This window comes from Melampsora larici-populina, assembly GCF_000204055.1.
Source record: "Melampsora larici-populina 98AG31 unplaced genomic scaffold MELLAscaffold_14, whole genome shotgun sequence".
NCBI classification, from domain to species: Eukaryota; Fungi; Basidiomycota; class Pucciniomycetes; order Pucciniales; family Melampsoraceae; genus Melampsora; species Melampsora laricis-populina.
The window spans coordinates 879,957-899,316 of NW_006768778.1; the positions used below are offsets into that span (position 1 = coordinate 879,957).

Below are 19,360 nucleotides of genomic sequence, written 5' to 3' on the forward strand. Positions count from 1 at the left end.
AGTTAAGGTTTTTGGTGTCACATGTATGCTTGTGACTAGGGCTGTGACCCGACCCCGTGAGTTCAGGGCCGGCCCCGGGGCCAAGTCCGGCCTTGGGTAGACCCGATGGTCTTTGAAAAACTCTCAGGGCCAACCAGGGCAGGCCCTGAAATGTAGGCCTCAAGGCCGCGCAGGGCCAGGCTCAAATTTGGGGGGACAAGACGCTCAGAAAGGGGATAACCATTGGGTGTATTGCATCTTCAAGGAAATCAATAAGACCTTACTTCAAAGGTAGAAACATATTTGAGAGACCAAGCCTACTTAGAAGAGAGAAAAACAACATTCACTTCAAATTCTCATGTATAGATCTAAAGTCTAAACGCCTACTTTGAAAAGGAAAACTTAAAATTTCTCACTTCAATCCAAATTAACATGTATTCAAACTTGTATCTAGTTAAAAATGAAAATAGATTTTTGAAATTCAATCAATAAACCCCTATTTTTTCACGATCACCTTATTCCAGCTCTTGAGGCAGACTTGAGCTTCGAGATTGTGAGGAGTGAACGACGCTCGGTGGTCACTCATGACTCTCAAAGCGTTAGAGAATGTGCTCTCAGAAGGGGCACTTGTTGCAGGTACTGCAAGCATTGCTCTAGCCATGCAAGCGAGATTAGGCCAGTGACGTGCGTTGATTGACCAATAGGTAAGAGGTTTACAAATTTTGTCTTCTTGAGGGGCGGTGAGGTATTCATTCACCTCGTGTTCAATTGGGACAGTTTTGCGTCGTTTGATATAATGCTGAGGTCGATCATTATTGAGAATCTCTTGAGGTTCAACTATTTTGATCTCTGGGTCGAAAGTCGGTCTGAATTTGCTGGCCTGATCAGTAAAGTAATGAATCAAGTCTTCGTGTCCCCAACCAAGAGATTCCATCGTTTGGGCTTTGACCGCAGTAAGTTTGAGGCGAGGATCGAGAATCGCAGCACATATGTAGACTGCCTTCTTCTGGGCAGCCTCCTGGTATTGAATGATCTTCTTGATCATTGGCATGATTGCCACTTTAAGTTCCTGACATCTAGAATCGGCCCAGGCCTATAAGTAAAAAAGTATCAGTGATAATGATAAAGCAAAAGAAAAAAGTTAAGAAAAAACTTACCTTTTCGAGACGTTCCACAAGCCACTGGTAGTCAGGCATGACCACCGAGAAAGTTGGGTATAAGTGGCCTTCAATAGCTTTCGTCACGGTAGCAAGAGGCAATAAGAATTGTACCAAGTTTTCGACCAAGAGCCACTCTTCATGTTCAAGTTTGAAGCACTCCAACGCGGGGTTACAATTGAATTGGTACTCGATGACCACCCTAAGCTCTACAAATCGCAAGAGAGAGGAATGTGTTGAAGACCAGCGAGTAGATACCTCGTGAACGAGACCGACTTTGCGTTCCAAGGTGGCACAACTGGCTATGGCGTTATCGAGGGCGGTTTTAAGCTGAGAAGAATGTTTGATCTTTTTGTGGAAGCCACGGATGCGAGTGAGAACACTAGAGACTTCAGAATGCGAGGCAGGTTCAACAAACAAGGGGAGAGAAGATTGAGATTGAGGAATCGAAGGATCAAGCGCATTGATAGGTGGTGGTGGATCCTTTCGATCGAAAACTGCTAGCCCAGCCTTAGCTACCAAGTTGATGACATGAGCCACACAGCCATGAAGGTTCTGTGTGGCATCAAATTGAGGAATTGTGGTTGAAAGGCACTGTCCCATAGTCGTGTTATTTGAGGCGTTGTCGGCCGTAATGCAGTATAATCGCTCAGATAGATGAAACAAGTCCAGGGTATGCTTGAGAAGGGCAGCAAGGTTTACGCTGGTATGGGGACCATCAATTGGCTTTAAGGCAAGAGTTATACCGTGGAGAGTGAAATCCTCGTCGATCCAGTGGGCAGTTACACCGAGCATGGCCAGATTAGTAGGAGCGGTCCATCCATCACAGGTAATACTGATGTGAGGAACTTCAGAGAGGCGTTTGATGATTGCCATTTGAGCAGATCGAAAGTTGTCGAGTATCCATCCGTAACAGCGGTACGTTTCGATAAAAGGGTGCAAGCAGAGGGATTGATCATATTGATCAGCTCTCAAAACTCCTTCGCGTCAACGAAGGAGACCAGAACCTCGCGGTTGACAACCATTTGGACCAAGCAATCTTTCAGATTAGCTCGATTCAAAGGTTTCACCTGATCAAGAAAGAAATCGATAAAGAAAAATATCAAATAGAAAAAAGAAAGAAGAAAAAATATCAGAAAAGGAGAGAAGTAGATCAATGAGAGGTAAAGTGAAGGAAACTGCTTACCTGAACTGGCTCACCATCAATATAGAAAGCAGCCACTGTTGGTTGATTAGTGGTTATCAGAGGTTTGATATGATGAGCGCGGGATAAGTGTCGAATCATTGACTTTGTACTCCCGCACTTATCAAGAGCCAGAGGCACGTTGCAGATAGTAGCGGATGCCTCGGAATCTTCAGTGTTACAGGCGTCAATGAAACCTTTCGAGGCTCGGCAAACGTTTTTCATAACACCGTGAACGTCTTCCTGGACGAAGTATTGCCACACCCACGATGAGCGTGCGGTGGTGGTGGTATCGGAGGCTATATCGGAGACTGAGTCTGATAGGGTGATACTGGAAGAGGTGGTTGTTCGACTGAGGGATGATCTCGTCACAGGGGTAGATATATTAATAGGGGAATAGTGGTATGATATCAGATGTCCGGAATTGGAAAAATTGGTGATCGGCAATAGAAGATCAACAAATGTTGGATTGTTGATTACCGTAGGAGATGTGAATCTTCGTAAATCTCGGGATATATATGATTCAATCTGAAGGATCATCGAGAGCGTGATTTTTGGCGGAAATAGGGTCGGCAGCTCGGCCGGACCGGCCGCCCGAGATGCCCGCGGGGCTTTTGCATGTATCATCATGTTAGGTTTGAAAGCCCCGGTACACGTACCGTGAGCCTCTCAAAACCTCTCGGGCAATGTCGGCCGGGCAGGGCCGGGTCCGGGTCACAGCCCTACTTGTGACTGTAAATTCGAAGTTCACACCAATTTCTTATTTCCCTTATAACTTTTGCCATAAACCTCCGCTACTAGTGATTCAAAGTTTTTACATTCTTTAATCCACTCTTCTGTGTTGAATGAGCTATTTCCCATCACAATCTGATGTCATTTAACATATGTAATAGGCTGAAAGCCTTCATTTTTGACAAAATTCACCCATTTTTACTACTTTTCACAGCTTCTACTCCTTCTTTCTTGCTCATGTAATATGACATCATCTTCTATAACCTTAAAAATCTGGTAAAATCCTCTTGGCAACCTTAAACCCTGTTACTACCACCTTTACATATGTAATTTACATGTATAACCCTTGTTTACCATCCTTGAAAAAGTACCTTTCTCCTGATAACTTCTGTTTCTCCTTATCAGCCTTCAAGATTAAAATTGTAACAGTATAATATAATGTTTTTCTTTCATATTCTAACCTCACAAAACCCATAAACCTAATACTACTACCCTAAAACCCATTTCCAAGCCTGTATACCTATATTTTCAAATTTTTCTTATCTTTTTCTTATCTGTCTTTTTGTAATAATTTTGTAAGTAAACTGTAATTATATTAAAATTCTTTTTCAAATATGATGACATAATCTTGACCCAACAACCACACATAAGCCTATAAGAGCTTCAATTGATCTAAAAACCCCCATTTCAAATTTCCTGCTACACTGAAGTTTTCTAATAACTTGGTAAACTAAATAATGATTAATTTTTTGATTGATCCCATAAATAGATCACCACAACGGGCTGAGGGAACACAGTATCACAATTGTGATCTCAGACTGATTTCTAGAACCAAAGTGCGGTTTTTATTATCTAACTCCAAAGGATGTTATAATGGATCAATCTACATTCCCTGAGGATACAATTATAAGATTTTAAAAAAAGAGATCAAAATAAAGTAAAAGTATGTTTTCACCTAACTCCAAAAGACGTGATAATACATCAGTCTATTTTCCCTGAGGAGTTGTTTTACTGCAAGGCAGTTAAAGATGAAAAAGGTTGTGTGAATGTGTATAAGACTGATGGCCGTTGTATGCTTGTAATTGAGTCTGAAACATTACAGCCTGCAAGGAAAAAATTGTTCAACTGTAGAAAGAACTTTATGTTCTACTCTGATCATTATCCAGTATAGTGCTATAAGTCCATATTTGGAGATCTTCATCACTAAATCCTCCACTGTTCTGGAAGACCTAGGCTGCAAAGAGCACCGTTGCTCAATCTTCATCACAACTCAAGGATAGTACTTCCATCTACTTTGGAGTTTGTGAGATTTATGTATACTACATCTTGAAACACTAACCTAAACTAGTCTCAGCATTGGAGAGTACTGCACCAGGTGGTATGGGGGAGGTGCTGCTGGCCAGCCACCTGGTTTGTGTGGATGAGAAAAATCTTCTCACTCGGCAACCACAGTGGTCCTGACTTTGTCTGATCAGGTGAGTGGTATTTTTTGAGAAAAAGTATAGCTTTGAAGTTGTGCAAACTGAGTTTTGTTCAGGTTTGTAACCTGGAGTGTGCATGGAGGTGCTGAGGCAAAAATTGGAATTTTTATGTTGATGCTTGGACCTTGAAAAGGTACAAGTAATAACCCTTGTCCATGTAACAAGAAACCCAAGACAACCAAGTACCACATGTGTAGCCCAAAAAGGCACTACTGAATCACATACAGAAGAATAAACCAACCTTAATGGAATGGTGCCTGGAGACTACATGCACAGAAAGTAAAAGCACTTGGTTATGAATTAACCACAATTAACCACAATAATTTGCCCTTAGAAAGAATTCTATCTCAGACTTTGCCTTCTCCTCTTTCCTCACTCTCCCACACCGTGTCCTTGTGGCAGTTGCCCAACAATGCAAGCACACAGACTGCCTTTGAGGCACAAAGGCAACTTGTGTGCGCTTGTTGACAGGAGAACACCACACGGACATGGTGCCAGTTGCTCCATTCTTCATCTTCTCCCTTTTTTCCCATCTTAGGTCCTTCAGGCATCTTACCCTTTATCTTCTCACTCTGAGAAAATTCTAACAGCTTTTTGAACTCAAATATTCAAGACAAACCCCTCCCACCCTTGTTTTGAAGGGACTCTTCCCCCAAACTTCACTGTATTCTCTTCCCATGAGGGAAAGAGTCTGAAGGTCTCTAAATGAGAGACCTATTAGATTGGTTTCTTGCAAGGGGCAAAGTTTTTGCCCGTAGCTTGTATGCATCACCACCAGATAAATTATGTTGGAAAGTCACACATTGATAGCATCCTTAGCATAAGTGGAGGTAAAGGGTTAATTCATTAACACTTCAACCACTTTCAGCCTTTCACATCTGATGGTTTTGTAGGCAAAAAACTTGCAGTTTCAGGCTATCAAATACACACAACTTTCTAAGTCATGGACCTTTGCACCAATTTGTGCCTTGGTTGGCGCTCACAACAAAAGGTGAAAAATTAAGACTGCAAAAGTAATGTGTTTCTCAAAGGTGAAAAATGATTGGATTTACTGCACAAAATGATTAATAATGCAGCCTTGATGCATTTTCAATCACTTTGTAAATTAAATGTAATCATTTCTTGCCTTTGAAAAACACCTGATATCTTCAGTGTAAGAATGTGAGAAGATAGTCACAGAATATGCTTCCCTGAAAATTTCATCTTTTCTTTTCATAATCAATTAAGCTGAAAGATTGAGACTGAATGAGGTTTGGAGCCTCATAAACTTATGAAAGGTGGACCTCCTGACAGCTTTGATGATGCTTGGTGCTGCTTAGTCTGAGTGGCACTTCTTGATTTTGTCATTGACTTCACATCTGTTCAAATGTGATTGCACAAATTCTTGCTTTACCCATTTACTTATTTTCATACAACAAAAAAAGGCAAATACAACTTTCACAACAAAAGCTTTCAGAAAATCTTGTATTTGGAATCATCCATTTATTGTAAAGTGACATGCTATGTCCTTACTTTGACCATCTTCCAGTTCAAACCTACATATTCTGGTGAACAGTGGCGCACACATGACACAGGCTAGCGTCTGAGAATGGGGCCTGCAGGCATGCTTAGTCTTGGGCTGCCATAGTCCAGCGGCCAGGCCGGGGTCTGGCCTTGAAGTCGCCGGGCCGAGGCCGTTTGGAGGCAGTGTAACAGCCTGAATCTGTCCTTGGCAGGGAGTGAGAGGCCAGATCAAGGCTTCCTTCAATTTACCTTTCATTCATTTTCCATTTTTCTCTTTTTAAGCAAAAGGAAAAATAATTTATCCCTTACTTCAATTATAATTGCAGAAAATGAACCTTCTAGCTGGTCTGCAGCTGATTTGTTTGATTTTCTATTTTTTTCACCTTTTTTGAATGAAGACACTAAGACACAATTTTGGTACCACACACTGCGCACATCCTCCATTTGCATGCACATTGAGCAGAAAAAAGCCACATGTATGGCTGGAAAAAACAGCCACCACCCACCTGACTACATATATACCAAAAGAACCATGTTCTCAACCCAAGAATCAAGATCAACTCCTTCTAAATATCCCTCATATCAAATCAAAGCAATCATTTCCAAGATCTTTGGATCCACTTCTTCAAAAACCCAAATGCTTGGAGCATCCACAATGGCAAGCCCCAAACAGGGGCTATTGCCAAATGTAGCAATAGGGCCCTGGATTTGTGCTGCAGTGGTGATCCCTATTGCTAAATAAAAGCCCCCCAGCTACTAGTCACTGGCAGGCTAGAGACTACCACAAGTTCAAGAAGTTTTCAAAGAAACTTCAGAGGAACTAAGAAATTTCAGATAAATTGCAAAAGGACTTCAGATGGTGGCTACTGCCATTTGGACAGTTACATACCTTGATTTCAACTAAAAATTGTTTTTAAATCCACCAATACCTTGATCAAAACTCAAAAAAATGTGTCCACCAATATCCTAATTGTAACTCAAAATGTTTGTTCCACCCACCAATATCCCAATTGTATTCAAAATGTTTTGTCTGTCCACCAAGATCTCAAGTGTAACCCCAAATGTTTTTTCTGTCCACCAATATCCTAATTGTAACTCAATATGTTTTTTGTCCAAAAATATATTGTAACTTTAATTTACTCCATCCAATACTCCTGTGGCACTGGCACCATAAATATTTATCTTCATACAGTTAGAGGGCCAGCAAGGGGCCAGGGTTGGCCTGCCTCAAAAGATCCCTGTGTTGTTGGTAATTTTCATGTCAATGCAGCTGGAGTGCCCCCTTGATGGCCAGAAATGGGCCCCAAGGTTAAGTTAATGTCTGGGCCAGTACCCAAGGAAGTACCATAGCTGTATGAAGAAGGTACCAACCCCAGGGATAACTCAACCTCAGGGCCCCTTGCTGGCCATCAAGGGGGTACTCCAGCCGTATTGAAATAAAAAGTACCAACACCACAGGGCTTTCCTTTGCCTTGGAGCCCCTTGCTTGCCATCAAGGGGGTATTCAATTCATATTAAGATAAATGTTAATGGTGCCTCATGGGAGACATTCTGAGTTACAATTATGATATTGCTGGAAAAAGACATATTTAGTAGGATATTGAAAAAAAATCAAAGTCACAATTAAGGTATTGAAGGACAGGAAAATCATTTTGAGTTACAATTGGGATATTGGTGGATTTAAAAAACATTGAGTTACAATTAGGTCATTGGTGGGCCATGAAAAAATCATGTTCAGTTACAATTAATTTTGAGTTAAAATTGGGATAATTGTGGGCAAAAAAACATTTTGAGTTATTATCAAGGTATTGGTGGATGGAAAAGGTGCCAGAAAACTGGTTCCTTCAATGAAAGTCCCCCAAGGTTTAAGATGTGGACACTAGAGAACAGTGCCTACTTTCTTGAAGTGGAAAATTTGAGTTTCTGTAGATGTATCCTTAGGCACTATTTTTGGGCTGACAGTGTGACCTTATTGACATCTATCATCTAGTCTCTGGGCCAGATACATCCTCAGCTTGACAGAAAATTGATGCTTGTAGGACAACCAATTGACTTCATGTAGCCAGTTGCCATACTTGACACTGTATCACTCTGGAAGGATTGCCTCTAGCTGAAGTTATTTTGAAGCTTCATTGGAAATACTTCAAAGTTTGCTTGAAATCTTCTTGAATTCAGTGGTAATCTCTGGCCTGCCAGTGACTAGTAGCCAGGGGCTGTGGATGTATTTGGGGCCAACTCCAAACTTTGACCTTCAGTTGTCAAATTTGACAATATTAGTGGCAAGCCCCAAATTGATGCACTTGCTGAACCCCATACTTTACAAGTGTAAAGGTTTGTATTTACTACACCTTGAAGTGCATGTAAGCAGGACCCTGAATAGCTCTCAGTAAACATCCCATTGAAAAAGGTATGTTCTTACTTTGTTTTTTTTGACACGTAGTCAACAAAATAGGCGTCTTGGCCTATGTTGCCTTTGGATCATATCAACATCAGAGATATGAGTGTGAGAAGTCTTTGACCAAGGATTCTTGAGCATACCAACTTACCAGGAATGATTCTGAAATCCACCACATCTTGTATACATCTAATACCACCTCAACCAACACTTAAGAAGTTTTGATCACATTTCTTTGCTAATAGTCATACATACCTGTTATCATTTCAGGCAAAAAAAATCAATACCTTTTTTGTCCATTTACTGTGTCTCAAAGTTCTGGTGCTGTTTTTTTTCAGGTTTCAATTGTTACAAACCATGTGAAAATATCAGTTTTCATGCTTAATGTAATTAGGAACCTTAGAAGAAATCTTCAAAGTTTTTTTTTTCAAAAACATTTTCAGAATCATACCAACAAAAAAGCTCTTCTTGGCATTCATAAGCCTCAAATCAACAGGAGTTTGGGACATTCTTTCTTGGTACACTTACTAGGAGCATTACAGGGGCTCTGTAAACTGTCTGTCACCCATACTCTGTACAAATTTGGAGCCCAAACCATTGCATCTGGCCAAATGGTCTAGGGCCCCACTAAAATCCAATTTGGTTGATTTGGGGCCATGATTTGGGGCCTGACCACTGTGAATACTCTCATTGTACAAAATTTCTGAAATATGGTTTGTGCATGAGAAGCCTCTCTCATCCAACCAATGTAAGTTACTTATCATTCTAAACCAAAGTATCAACCATAAATCAATCTCTCAACCCTACAAGTTAACAAAACTCTTCTTCCATTTTCTTTCCTTTCTTATCATTATGTATTGATATCTACAGCTATTCCATTAAATGTTGAACCTCAAAGACAAACAAAGTAGAAAGTTCAAATTCCAGTTTTTGCCCAGATTTAACCTAGGAAACACTGGATTTTTTTATTTTCCAGTGGTGAAGTCTGATATTCAATCTTGCTTAAACTAGTCAAAAACTTCATTATTTTTTCTAAAGCTTTGACCTATAATGAAATGGTAGTATTTATATATTCAATAAAACCAAACTCCCAAAACCAATCAAAACAAAAAGATCAAGTCCATACAAATATCAACAAAATTACAACAAAAACAAAAACACATGATATCTTTTACAAAGACAAAGCCTACTTCCTTTTCTTTTTCTTCTTATTTCCCTTCTCTTGTATATATATATATATATGTGTGTGTGTGTGTGTTGTAGCCAACAAATATCTAATCATTTAAATTTGAAAGTAATATCAAAAATCTTAAAATAAACGTTTAATGAAACCAACTTAATTCTTCTACAACTTCATCAATTCCAACTTCATCTTGATCTTCTTTAATCAATGATTTTCTTTTGAATGAATCATTATACAATCTTTGAATTAAATCACCATCTAAAAACTCACAACCATCAACTTTTTTCCATTTATTCTTAAACTTTCTAAACCTATTTTACCCCCCCCCAAAAAAAATCAATCAATCAATCTTTCCTTCTTTTTCTTCTCTATTTTGTTTAGAAAGAAAAAAAAACTTACTCAGTTGAATCTAATCCACCAATACTTAAGATTTCTTTCTTCAATCGATCTTCTAAAGCCTTCAAGTGTTTATAAATCTTTAAATCTTCTAGTTTTATAATCACACCAATTCCTCCAGTCGAACTAACAAAAATCAATTTACCTCCATACTTTAAATCTTGACCATAGAAATGTTTTAAACTTTTAACCAAAGATCCTTGAAAGAAAAAAAATATCACATCAACAAAAACAAAAAACAAAAGATCATCTCAGTACAATAGAGAAAATCAAAAACACAATGATCCAAAAGAAAAAAAGACACCTACCTGCTTTAAAATGATTCACATTCTCTCCTAAATGAAATCCTCCAACCGTATCAAGATGATCATCATTAAAAACCTTTTCAACTCTCATCCTTCTCTCTTCTTCTTCCCATTCATCATCATCTCCTTTCTCCTCTTCAACGCTAAGCCCTTCTTCATCTTCATCTTCTTCTTTCAAACCCTTTTGTCTCTCTCTCATCTCAACAGTAAACAAATTGAATTCAGTATCAGCCGCCACAAAAACTCGATCAGAAATCATCCCAATAGGTCTAACAGACATAGCCGAATAATCTCGTCCTAAAACCTTTAATGAGAATTTCTTTAAATCAAATTCTAAAACCACTATACTTTTATATAAATCTCCTACAATGATCCAATTCTTTTCAGTCAAAACGGTTTGTGAAACAAACCCTCCTCCCCAAGTATCTAAAACTTCGAATCCTTCATCTTCTTCTTCTTCATTAATTCCAAACGCATGTACAAATGCATTAGCAGATGCTACAAACTTTCCTCCAGGTAATCCTCCTAATCCATGTACTGTTCCTTTCACTTTGGTCATCCTTTTTAATTTGAATTCTCTTAGATTTCCTTCTTGATCGTGCTTTGATGATAATCCAATCGTTAGAATCCTTCCTGTATTCGATTGACTTTCATTTGGATTGACAAATCCAGTTCCAATTATAAAATCTTCTATCAAATCTTTACCTAATTCTATGGCTGCAATACTTGTACCTTGTTCAATACTCAACAATTGAAAATCAAACAACACTTTTTTCCCCGATTTTCACAAATCCAAAAAAAACAATCTTTGATCAGTCAAGTAGATCCCCACCGTGCGGTTGAAAAAGAAAGGCTTACATTCAAATGTCACATCATCAATAATTTTCACAGAGCTACCCTTATCTAGTTCACCAGTCTGTTGATTAACTTTTTGACTAACACAAACCACCCCATAAGCTCTCATACTTTTCGAATGTGCAATCCTCTTAGGTTGTTCACCTCCCAATGGAATCTTAGAAATATGAATCTTTTCTAAACTATCAATTCTTCCCAGTCGAATTCCTTCTGAAGTGACTACTCCAACTCCTCTCGTTCCGATCTTGATGGCATCTGTTGCATCACCCAGTGCGACTGGTCTGTACTTTAATCGACCATCTACTTCTATCATCAGAGTTGGATGTTCACTATGAATCCAAACGGCTGGCTTTCCAAGTTGTTGGTCTGTTGGTATGTCTAAGACAATACGCGACATAGTGATCGGTCGATGTCCAAGGACTACAGTTCTTCGACTTTGCTCTTGAACCAAACTCCCATTCTCGAGTCCTTGAAGTTTGATACTAATCAATTCTCCATCATCCATACCCGCGAGTAAATGAGGATCTATCCCTTCTCCAAAGTTGGTGAACAATACCGAATGAACACCAAAATCAGAGCCTGTTTCAATAGTTGTCGAAACGTTCATCTGGTCCAAGGAGACTAAGGCGATAGAATTACTAATCCATTGTCCGACTGCCAAGACCTTTTGACTTGGGTCAATGGCCAAGCAAGAAACTTCATTTGGGAAGCGGATGGATCTGATACGTTATCCAAAACAAGATGCGTCAACAAAACTGTCAACCAGTAGAGAAAAGGGCTTTATACTCGGAAAGTACTGTCCACTCACTCTGATTGTACTAATAAATTATCTTTGACATGTAAGAGTAACACCTCACGCTGAAGCGCAACAACCGTCAAAGAAGCTCCGATTGCAGCAACAGTAATCAAATCATTCGATGTAGGTTCCCAACGAAACATCTCACCTACAATCACTTCTTCCTGAGTGACTTGAATTGGAAAAGCTTGAACATGATGACCCTGACTGATGATTTGACCTGCAAGGATAGTTCGTCGATCAGATTTAAACCCAGAAAAACTATCGAGCTCTTCTACGTCTTGACTGAATTGATCGTTTTCGATGATTAGGAAACGAGTCTCATTACGGAAGCCAACAATGAGGGTGACTTGTGGTGAGTGAGGTGTATCGATTGACCAAATGTGTTCGGCTCCAGCGATGGGTAACATGCCCAAGTCAGTGAGCGTGATACCATGGGTGATGATCCTAAGTGATCCATCTTGATATGCCCCACTACAGGTCACCAATTGATGATCAAAACCTTCACTCTGATCAACAACGCAGACATCAGATATCGGAGCCAAGTTGGGATAATTGGCCACCACTTCAGGTTGACAATCTTGAGCAAGGGCTGAATCGAGAGCGCTGATTCTCAAGAGTTGGGAATCGCCATAGTGTGAGGCAAGATAGATGAACCGATCAGAGATATAAACCAATGCTTCTGGTGATGAAACTTGACCGGCTTGTTGATATCGGAGCAAAGGTTTACCGCCCTCGGGTCGCTCGAGACGGATGACAAGTACATGACCGTACAGATCTCCTATCAACCAAACATCTGGTTGATCTTCCACTTTACAGAAACTGATTTGTGTTTCCAGGAGATAAATTGACGCAAGCAAGATGCGTCAAGGATGAGTATATACTGTCAGCACAAGTAGGCGCCATGATTGTCTGTGAAAGAGAATGAGAGGCGATGTGAGAGGATGAAGCCTAGAAGATAGTTAGCCTGGAGGTCGACGAGCGCAATTTGTGGAGAGGGCTGGAGGGAGGGGGAGAAGAGCGGAGGAAAGGAAGTCCGGAAACAAAGGAGAGAAGATAGAATATACATGTAGTGAATGTTTAAGGCAAAAGCTGACCAAGTATATGAACCCAATGGTATATTGATGCTGGTAACATGCTTGAGTAATTTATCTGATTCTGGTGCTCTGGTGGCGCCCGTCCTGGAGTCGACTGAACGATCGCGGCTTTTCCCTTTGCCGGTTGGATTAGGGAGCCGATCGGTTAGATAGACCAGTTCAACTGAGTCTTCACCTACTAGCAAAACTGAACCCTGATCATCAGGAATAGGTATGATGAGACTCGTATCTAGATCAGGGCAGAGATGGTTGGGACAGATGTCTTGATCGCAATTAGCTGTGATGAGATCGATAGACCGACTTCGTAAAACACGTTGACCCATGTGATTTGAATAAAGGATCAAGAGCGTTGGAGGAAGATGAGCAGGTAAAGCAGCAAAGTCGAGTGCATGAACATTGACTTCATTAAGTCTGAGTTGAACTATTTGATAGAGTTCTGAATCAGGATCGATATTGGTATCAAGATCAGGGTTGGGTGGATGATTAGATTTGAGTGATATGGTGGATCGTTTGCGTCTGCCACCAAGGGATGGTTCGAGATGCTTAGGCTTAGGTTTTGAGCTTGGCTCCAAAGGTATAAGATGAAGGATACCATTGAGAGCATGAAGGACAAGACATCTAGAGTGTGGATCGACAATCGAAGTTTGAAGATAATCAGCAGGTCGAGCGCCAGGTTGATTGAGTGAGATGGTAGCGGTAGTGATGACTGATTTAGATTGAGGACAATATCTGAGAGTGAAGAGGTTCAACTCAGAGGTAAGAACTAGTAAGGTAGCAGTTTGATTGGGTTGCTTGATGTAAGATTGAATATGATCGATTAAACCAAAGACAGGTAAGGTATGAAGTAAGTTGAGTTGATCAGGTTCGATAGCATAAATCTCAAGTTGAGAAGGTTTACTGGATGAAAGGACCAATTTGATGATAAGCTAAGAGTGAAGAAGTACTACTTGAAGATAATCTGTTGACTCACCAAAGGATTAAAGACTGAGAATGAGGTTCAAGAAATGAACACTTGATCGCATGTCGAACTGAAGTTGGAAGCTGGAATATAGATCGATCTTTAGCTCATCACCATCACCAAGAACTTGATTTCTTCAAGAGCACTCACTTGAGCATGACCAACATATAACATCTTGAAAGTTTTAATATATTCAATGAGAATGAGAGTGAGAATGAGAATGATGATATGGATACAGTCAAGATGGTAAAGAGTTGATCGACTTGAAACCAAAGTGACTTGAACTTAACCGCTAAAGTCAGAATATCAAGCATTCTTCTCTCCACAAAGTCCACACTTTCCATACCTAAAACCAATACACACCACTCCTTATCCCTCCTTATCCCCTCAAAACCAATCCACTCTGCGTCACAGGGCATACATACCTCATGCACCGTTATCCACCAAAATAAATTGCCCAAACTTCATCAAACAACTGACTGGGTGTGAGTTTATAAAATGGCCATGAAAGACCCAAGCCAGCTATATAAAAACATATGATCATCACTTTGACCTTTCAGATATACCTGAAAGTAATCCTGGTAGCTTTTTTCAAGCAAAAAATGGTCTAAATGATACCAAAAAATCAGGTATTCTTGGCCTCTAAAACACAAAAATTTGGGAGATTTTTGGTTGGTATATATGCTTCAAGCTATATCCAAGGGCCTCTTGTGCCCCCTCCCCAAAAAAAATCACACCATCCCATATGCCACTATAAAATCTATGTAATCACATAAAGCCTGTTTTTTTTGGTTTCAAACCAAACTCCGAACTTGAGAAATTGAAAAAAAGTAATTAATATATTTATAAAATGTTGCAGTAATTTATAATTAAGGGTTTTTGTAGCATATATACAAATCTAATTTATCACACATATATATATATATCCAAATAAAGTTACAATAAGAATAAAAATAAACGATTGTCGATTGATTTTGTGAATCCAAAGACAAGAAGTAAGTAAGTAAAAAAAACAAATATCATTAAATAAAGAAGCAAAGTAATAAAGGAAAAAAAACCTAGTTCATTAATTCGTAAAATATATTCATTATAATGTATAATCTAATACTACATGAAAAAATGATTTGGAGAAATGAAAATACATTTATTGACTGTTATGCAAAAGGAAACCAAAGCAATAATAAGGAAAAGAAAGTCAGAGTTTATAAACAAGAAGAAGAAAGAGAGAATGCGATTTTAATTTATGTAATTTCTATATATATATATATCACTCATTAAATGGTTAACTGTTTTATTAAAAGGCTTTAAGGAAAGGTAATGATTAAGGAAGTTCATTTGCTTAGAAAGAGAAAAAACGGATTTGAGGTTTTCAAAATAAAAGTTGTAAGAAAAAAAAAGACGGAATTGAATTAATATGATCATAATTGAAAGAGTTGTAAAACTTTAAACGAAGAATTTTGACCAAGATTATCAAAAGCATTTCTATGATTTAAGCTTTTCTGATCTTGATGTTGATCTTCATCAATTTGATAAAGCTTTTGATAAGATTGATTTTGTTTTAAATTATGTTGGATTTGTTGTTGATTAGAAAGTTCATCAACTTGAATCACCAAATCATCATTCCCATTCTCAAACCCAAGATTACATAAACTATTAAGCCCAAGTAAAAAGATTTCTTGAATCTTTTCAAATTTGATTAAATCCCATATTTCAATCATCGAATTCGATCCAATCATAATCAAATATCGATCGTCTTGATTTTTTTTGAAGCTGATCTTAAATGATTTAATTTGATTGGATTCCCATTGTAAAATAGGTTTAGATTTATCTCTAATTCCTTCAATGTTACCGAAATATCCAAATCCTACGAAGAAAACAGTATTATCATTAGTTGTACTTCTTTGATGATTGAATCTTGATAAGCAATTAGAAAAGAAAAAGAAACTCAACGATCAAAACAAAATAAAATTAATCCATCTTCAACTTCAAATGAATTTAAAAGTGAATGTGAAGTTTTGATTAATTTTTTAAACCTTTGATTAGCCAAAAGGTTTAAATCATTTTTAGTCAAGACTGAAAAAGTTTTAATGATTTCTTGATTTGAAGTTGAATTTGAATCTCTTGAATTTGAAAGGTTTATAATCATAAACTGTTTTGTAGATGATTCAATGATCATCAATTGATCTTTAATTAATTTGATTTCTTGAATTCGTTTGAATTGTAAATTGATTTTCTAATGTACAAAATCAAGTCAACAAAAATCAGTCATTTGTACTTTTGTGAATCGTGTGTTCAGGATGCTATGAATATTTTGCTTTACCTTTAATTGTGTGAAATTAGGAAACGAGTCAATCATTTTCATTTCTAAAACTATTAATTGACAACCAGAATCTAATTTCTCAACATCTATTTCAAATTTATCAAGAAAACCTTTGATCAATAAATTTTCAAAACACCCCAAAGTCAAGAAAAGTGAGAGATTATATGACTTACAAGTTAAAATGGTTCGATGATCAGTTAGTCTACCAATTTTAAAGGTTGAGACTTCTTTATTACTTTCAGAAATAAAAACCGGTAGATTCATTTCATGAGCTCTTTCTGATCTTCTAAAATTTCTTTGATTTTCCCTAACTTGTTGAGATTTTCTTTCTTCAATCTGTTTGACCAAAAAAAAGAAAGAGAAAAAAGGCAATGACAAGAAGGAAGAATCAATTAGTGAAAAAGTTTCCAAAAACGTTTGTCAAAGACCAAATCAACTTACGATTGTATCAGATGATATGATATTTCGATTTGGATTAGAAGTATTGGAATCGAAATTGTAGGAATTGAAAGTAGTAGCAATACTAGAACTTGAAGTAGAATTAGAATTAGATGAAGAAGATGATGATGATGATGAAGTCGAATCTGATTTCTTAACGAGGTTAAAACTACTCCTATTCAAACTCTTCTTCAAATTCCTAAACTCATGAAGATTCGAATCATAATAAGATTTCAAGCTAGGTTCAATCAATGCCCGAGTCTGAGTAGTAGTTCCACCATAAGGTGTACAAGGTCTTGAAGGCTTTTCAATCAAAGGTGATGAATTTGATCGATCTCTTGTTGATGATTTTTGTAAGAATTGATTTAAGGGGTATAAGAAAAGTTGAGAATTGGATAAGACTACGATTTGATTCAATTCCATTAAAACTTCACATTGTTGTATGTTCTTTAAGTTCGGTAAGATGAAATGAAATGAATTAGGTTGATGTTTTTTACCTATCCATAATCCTTTTTGACAACCTATAACTAAATAGTTATTTCCATCTTGAGAGATAAATTGAGCTGAACAAGTTGGAATCTGTGAAAGTTGAATTCATTGCGGAAGAGTGAGTTAGTGATTATGAGTTTGATTGATGAAACAAAAACAAATGAACTCAACTCCATGTAATGGTCTGGGGGTTTTTTGTTTCAATAAATGCTCATCAGCTGAATGTCGATTAAATAAAGAATTGAACTCTTCAAGTTTAGCATGAAATTCCAATTGATGTGAAGAAGTTGTCGTAAAGTTTAAGATCGGTAAAAGTTTGAATACTTCGATTTGTTCAAAATTTTGTAATCTTTGATGAATTGCTTCATTAAATTTGTCAACCCAAAATGATCTAAGTTTTTCATTTTCTAAGTAGATTGTAATCGTACGAGGAGATACGCCAAAAGATTGAAATGTAATAGGAAATAATGAATTCGACACTAACGGTTGATTTGGAAAGCTTAAATTCGAATTATTATGTAAAAAGGATTTTAATTTATTAACTTTTTTGTGAGCTAGTTGATCATCGGTTTTCGAAAGTTTCATAAATTCTAATCTGATGGGTTCTTCAATGATTTCGTGATATGTGATTGATGGATTTGATTTTTGTATAGGTTTAGTGATAATGAAATAATGGTCGATCAAAATTCCATTGACTTCCATAAAATTATTCAACGATCCTTCCTTCTTTTTGATCATTTCTCCTGAACAATATAATCTTCTACTCGGAGCTTTTAAATGCAATGCCTGAAAATTGAGAAAAGAGATAGTCAGCCGAGTAAAAGATCAAGTCAACAAAGAATTGACTAACAGTATAATCATGTTTGTTGATTATAGATTTGTGTAGCTTTAGTAACTTCAATCTATCTTGCTGCAGTTCTATTAGGGTGTTACATTCTCGACATTGATTTTTGATCAGGTCGGTAGCCGATGTTAATATATTGAAATCTACATGATCCTTTGGAGTGTTTTCTATCAATCTATTTAATAATAGTGAATATCTTACTAATCTCAAAGTAGGTCTAGAATAAAAATGACGAAAGTCTTTCTTCTTAACATTTCTTTTAGGAATACTCTGAAAAATCAGAGAAAAATGAGTGACTTTGATTTTCTTTCCAACAAAACTTCACCGCGATAAAATTTGGAAAACTCACTTCAATTAATTCGGCAAAGAGAGGATTGAGAATCATTTGTTTTTCAATTTGGAATTCACCTAATGGATGATCCTTAGCATAAGAAGTATATAGGTTTGACCATCGTAAAGCAAAGGTCAAGATCAATTGAGGAATTAAATCAGTATTCTCAGGTTTTATAATTTGGTTCAAGAATGATTGATGATGATCCTTGATTTCTAGAATTGTAGAAAACACTTTTGATGCAAACTTCTCTAGATAGTCGTGTTGAAAAATGGTAGGAGGCGTGGGGTCTTGTAGGGGGATAATGAACAACTTTTTCGGGGGGGGAAATAATTCAATCCGCAACAGAAAAGAGTCAATGTCAGAATTAGTTTAAAAAACGGGTTAATTTACTGATGTTCAAAAAGAAGGTCGGGAATTTACAGATTGATAAGTATTAAGATCATCAAGATAATCAATTTCGCCTGTGATGAGTTCTTGGATGATTGAGAACCTAGTGTTCTGATCAAGTTGACTTGAGCTCAATGAAGATGATTGAGTTGGAGATGGTTGATGCTGTTTGAACCCATCATATCAAAATTGAATTTCAATCCAACGAAAGTTTGTCAATCCTGAACAAAACAACTTACATTCATCAAATTGTGTTGTTGTTGTTCTTGTTTTTGCTGTTCTTGATGATGATTTGATGGTGGTGGCCGTTCATCGTGATGGACCGTCGTCATCTTCTGAGGGTGATTGAGATTTCAAGGAAAAGGAAGATTAACAAAATAAGTCAAGTTTTCAAACAGAATGAAAAATAAGAATAAGAATAAGTGAGAATGCACAATCAATTTCAAGATCTAGATGAACAGAGAGAAATTCAATTACAATTGAGTTTGAAAGAAAAGAAAAAAGAAAGAAAAGTGGAGCTAATGTGAA

At 37.5% G+C, this 19,360-nt stretch overlaps 2 protein-coding genes across 2 annotated transcripts; both read right to left on the minus strand.

Annotated features, from left to right (window-relative positions):
* Positions 1-9,752: 9,752 nt before the first annotated feature.
* Positions 9,753-14,194, minus strand: MELLADRAFT_105631 (uncharacterized protein; the record flags this gene model as incomplete). Its single annotated transcript, XM_007409038.1, has 8 exons — positions 9,753-9,924; positions 10,013-10,208; positions 10,318-11,082; positions 11,173-11,888; positions 11,978-12,787; positions 13,063-13,959; positions 14,033-14,103; positions 14,171-14,194. 8 exons carry the CDS (start codon positions 14,192-14,194, stop codon positions 9,753-9,755), a joined length of 3,651 nt encoding a protein of 1,216 aa, XP_007409100.1.
* A 1,244-nt stretch (positions 14,195-15,438) lies between these two features.
* Positions 15,439-19,164, minus strand: MELLADRAFT_116206 (uncharacterized protein; the record flags this gene model as incomplete). Its single annotated transcript, XM_007409037.1, has 9 exons — positions 15,439-15,884; positions 15,971-16,253; positions 16,341-16,450; positions 16,514-16,676; positions 16,782-17,357; positions 17,439-18,053; positions 18,118-18,381; positions 18,461-18,754; positions 19,072-19,164. The coding sequence occupies 9 exons, from the start codon at positions 19,162-19,164 to the stop codon at positions 15,439-15,441; spliced, it is 2,844 nt and encodes a 947-aa protein (XP_007409099.1).
* Between the last annotated feature and the right edge of the window lie 196 nt (positions 19,165-19,360).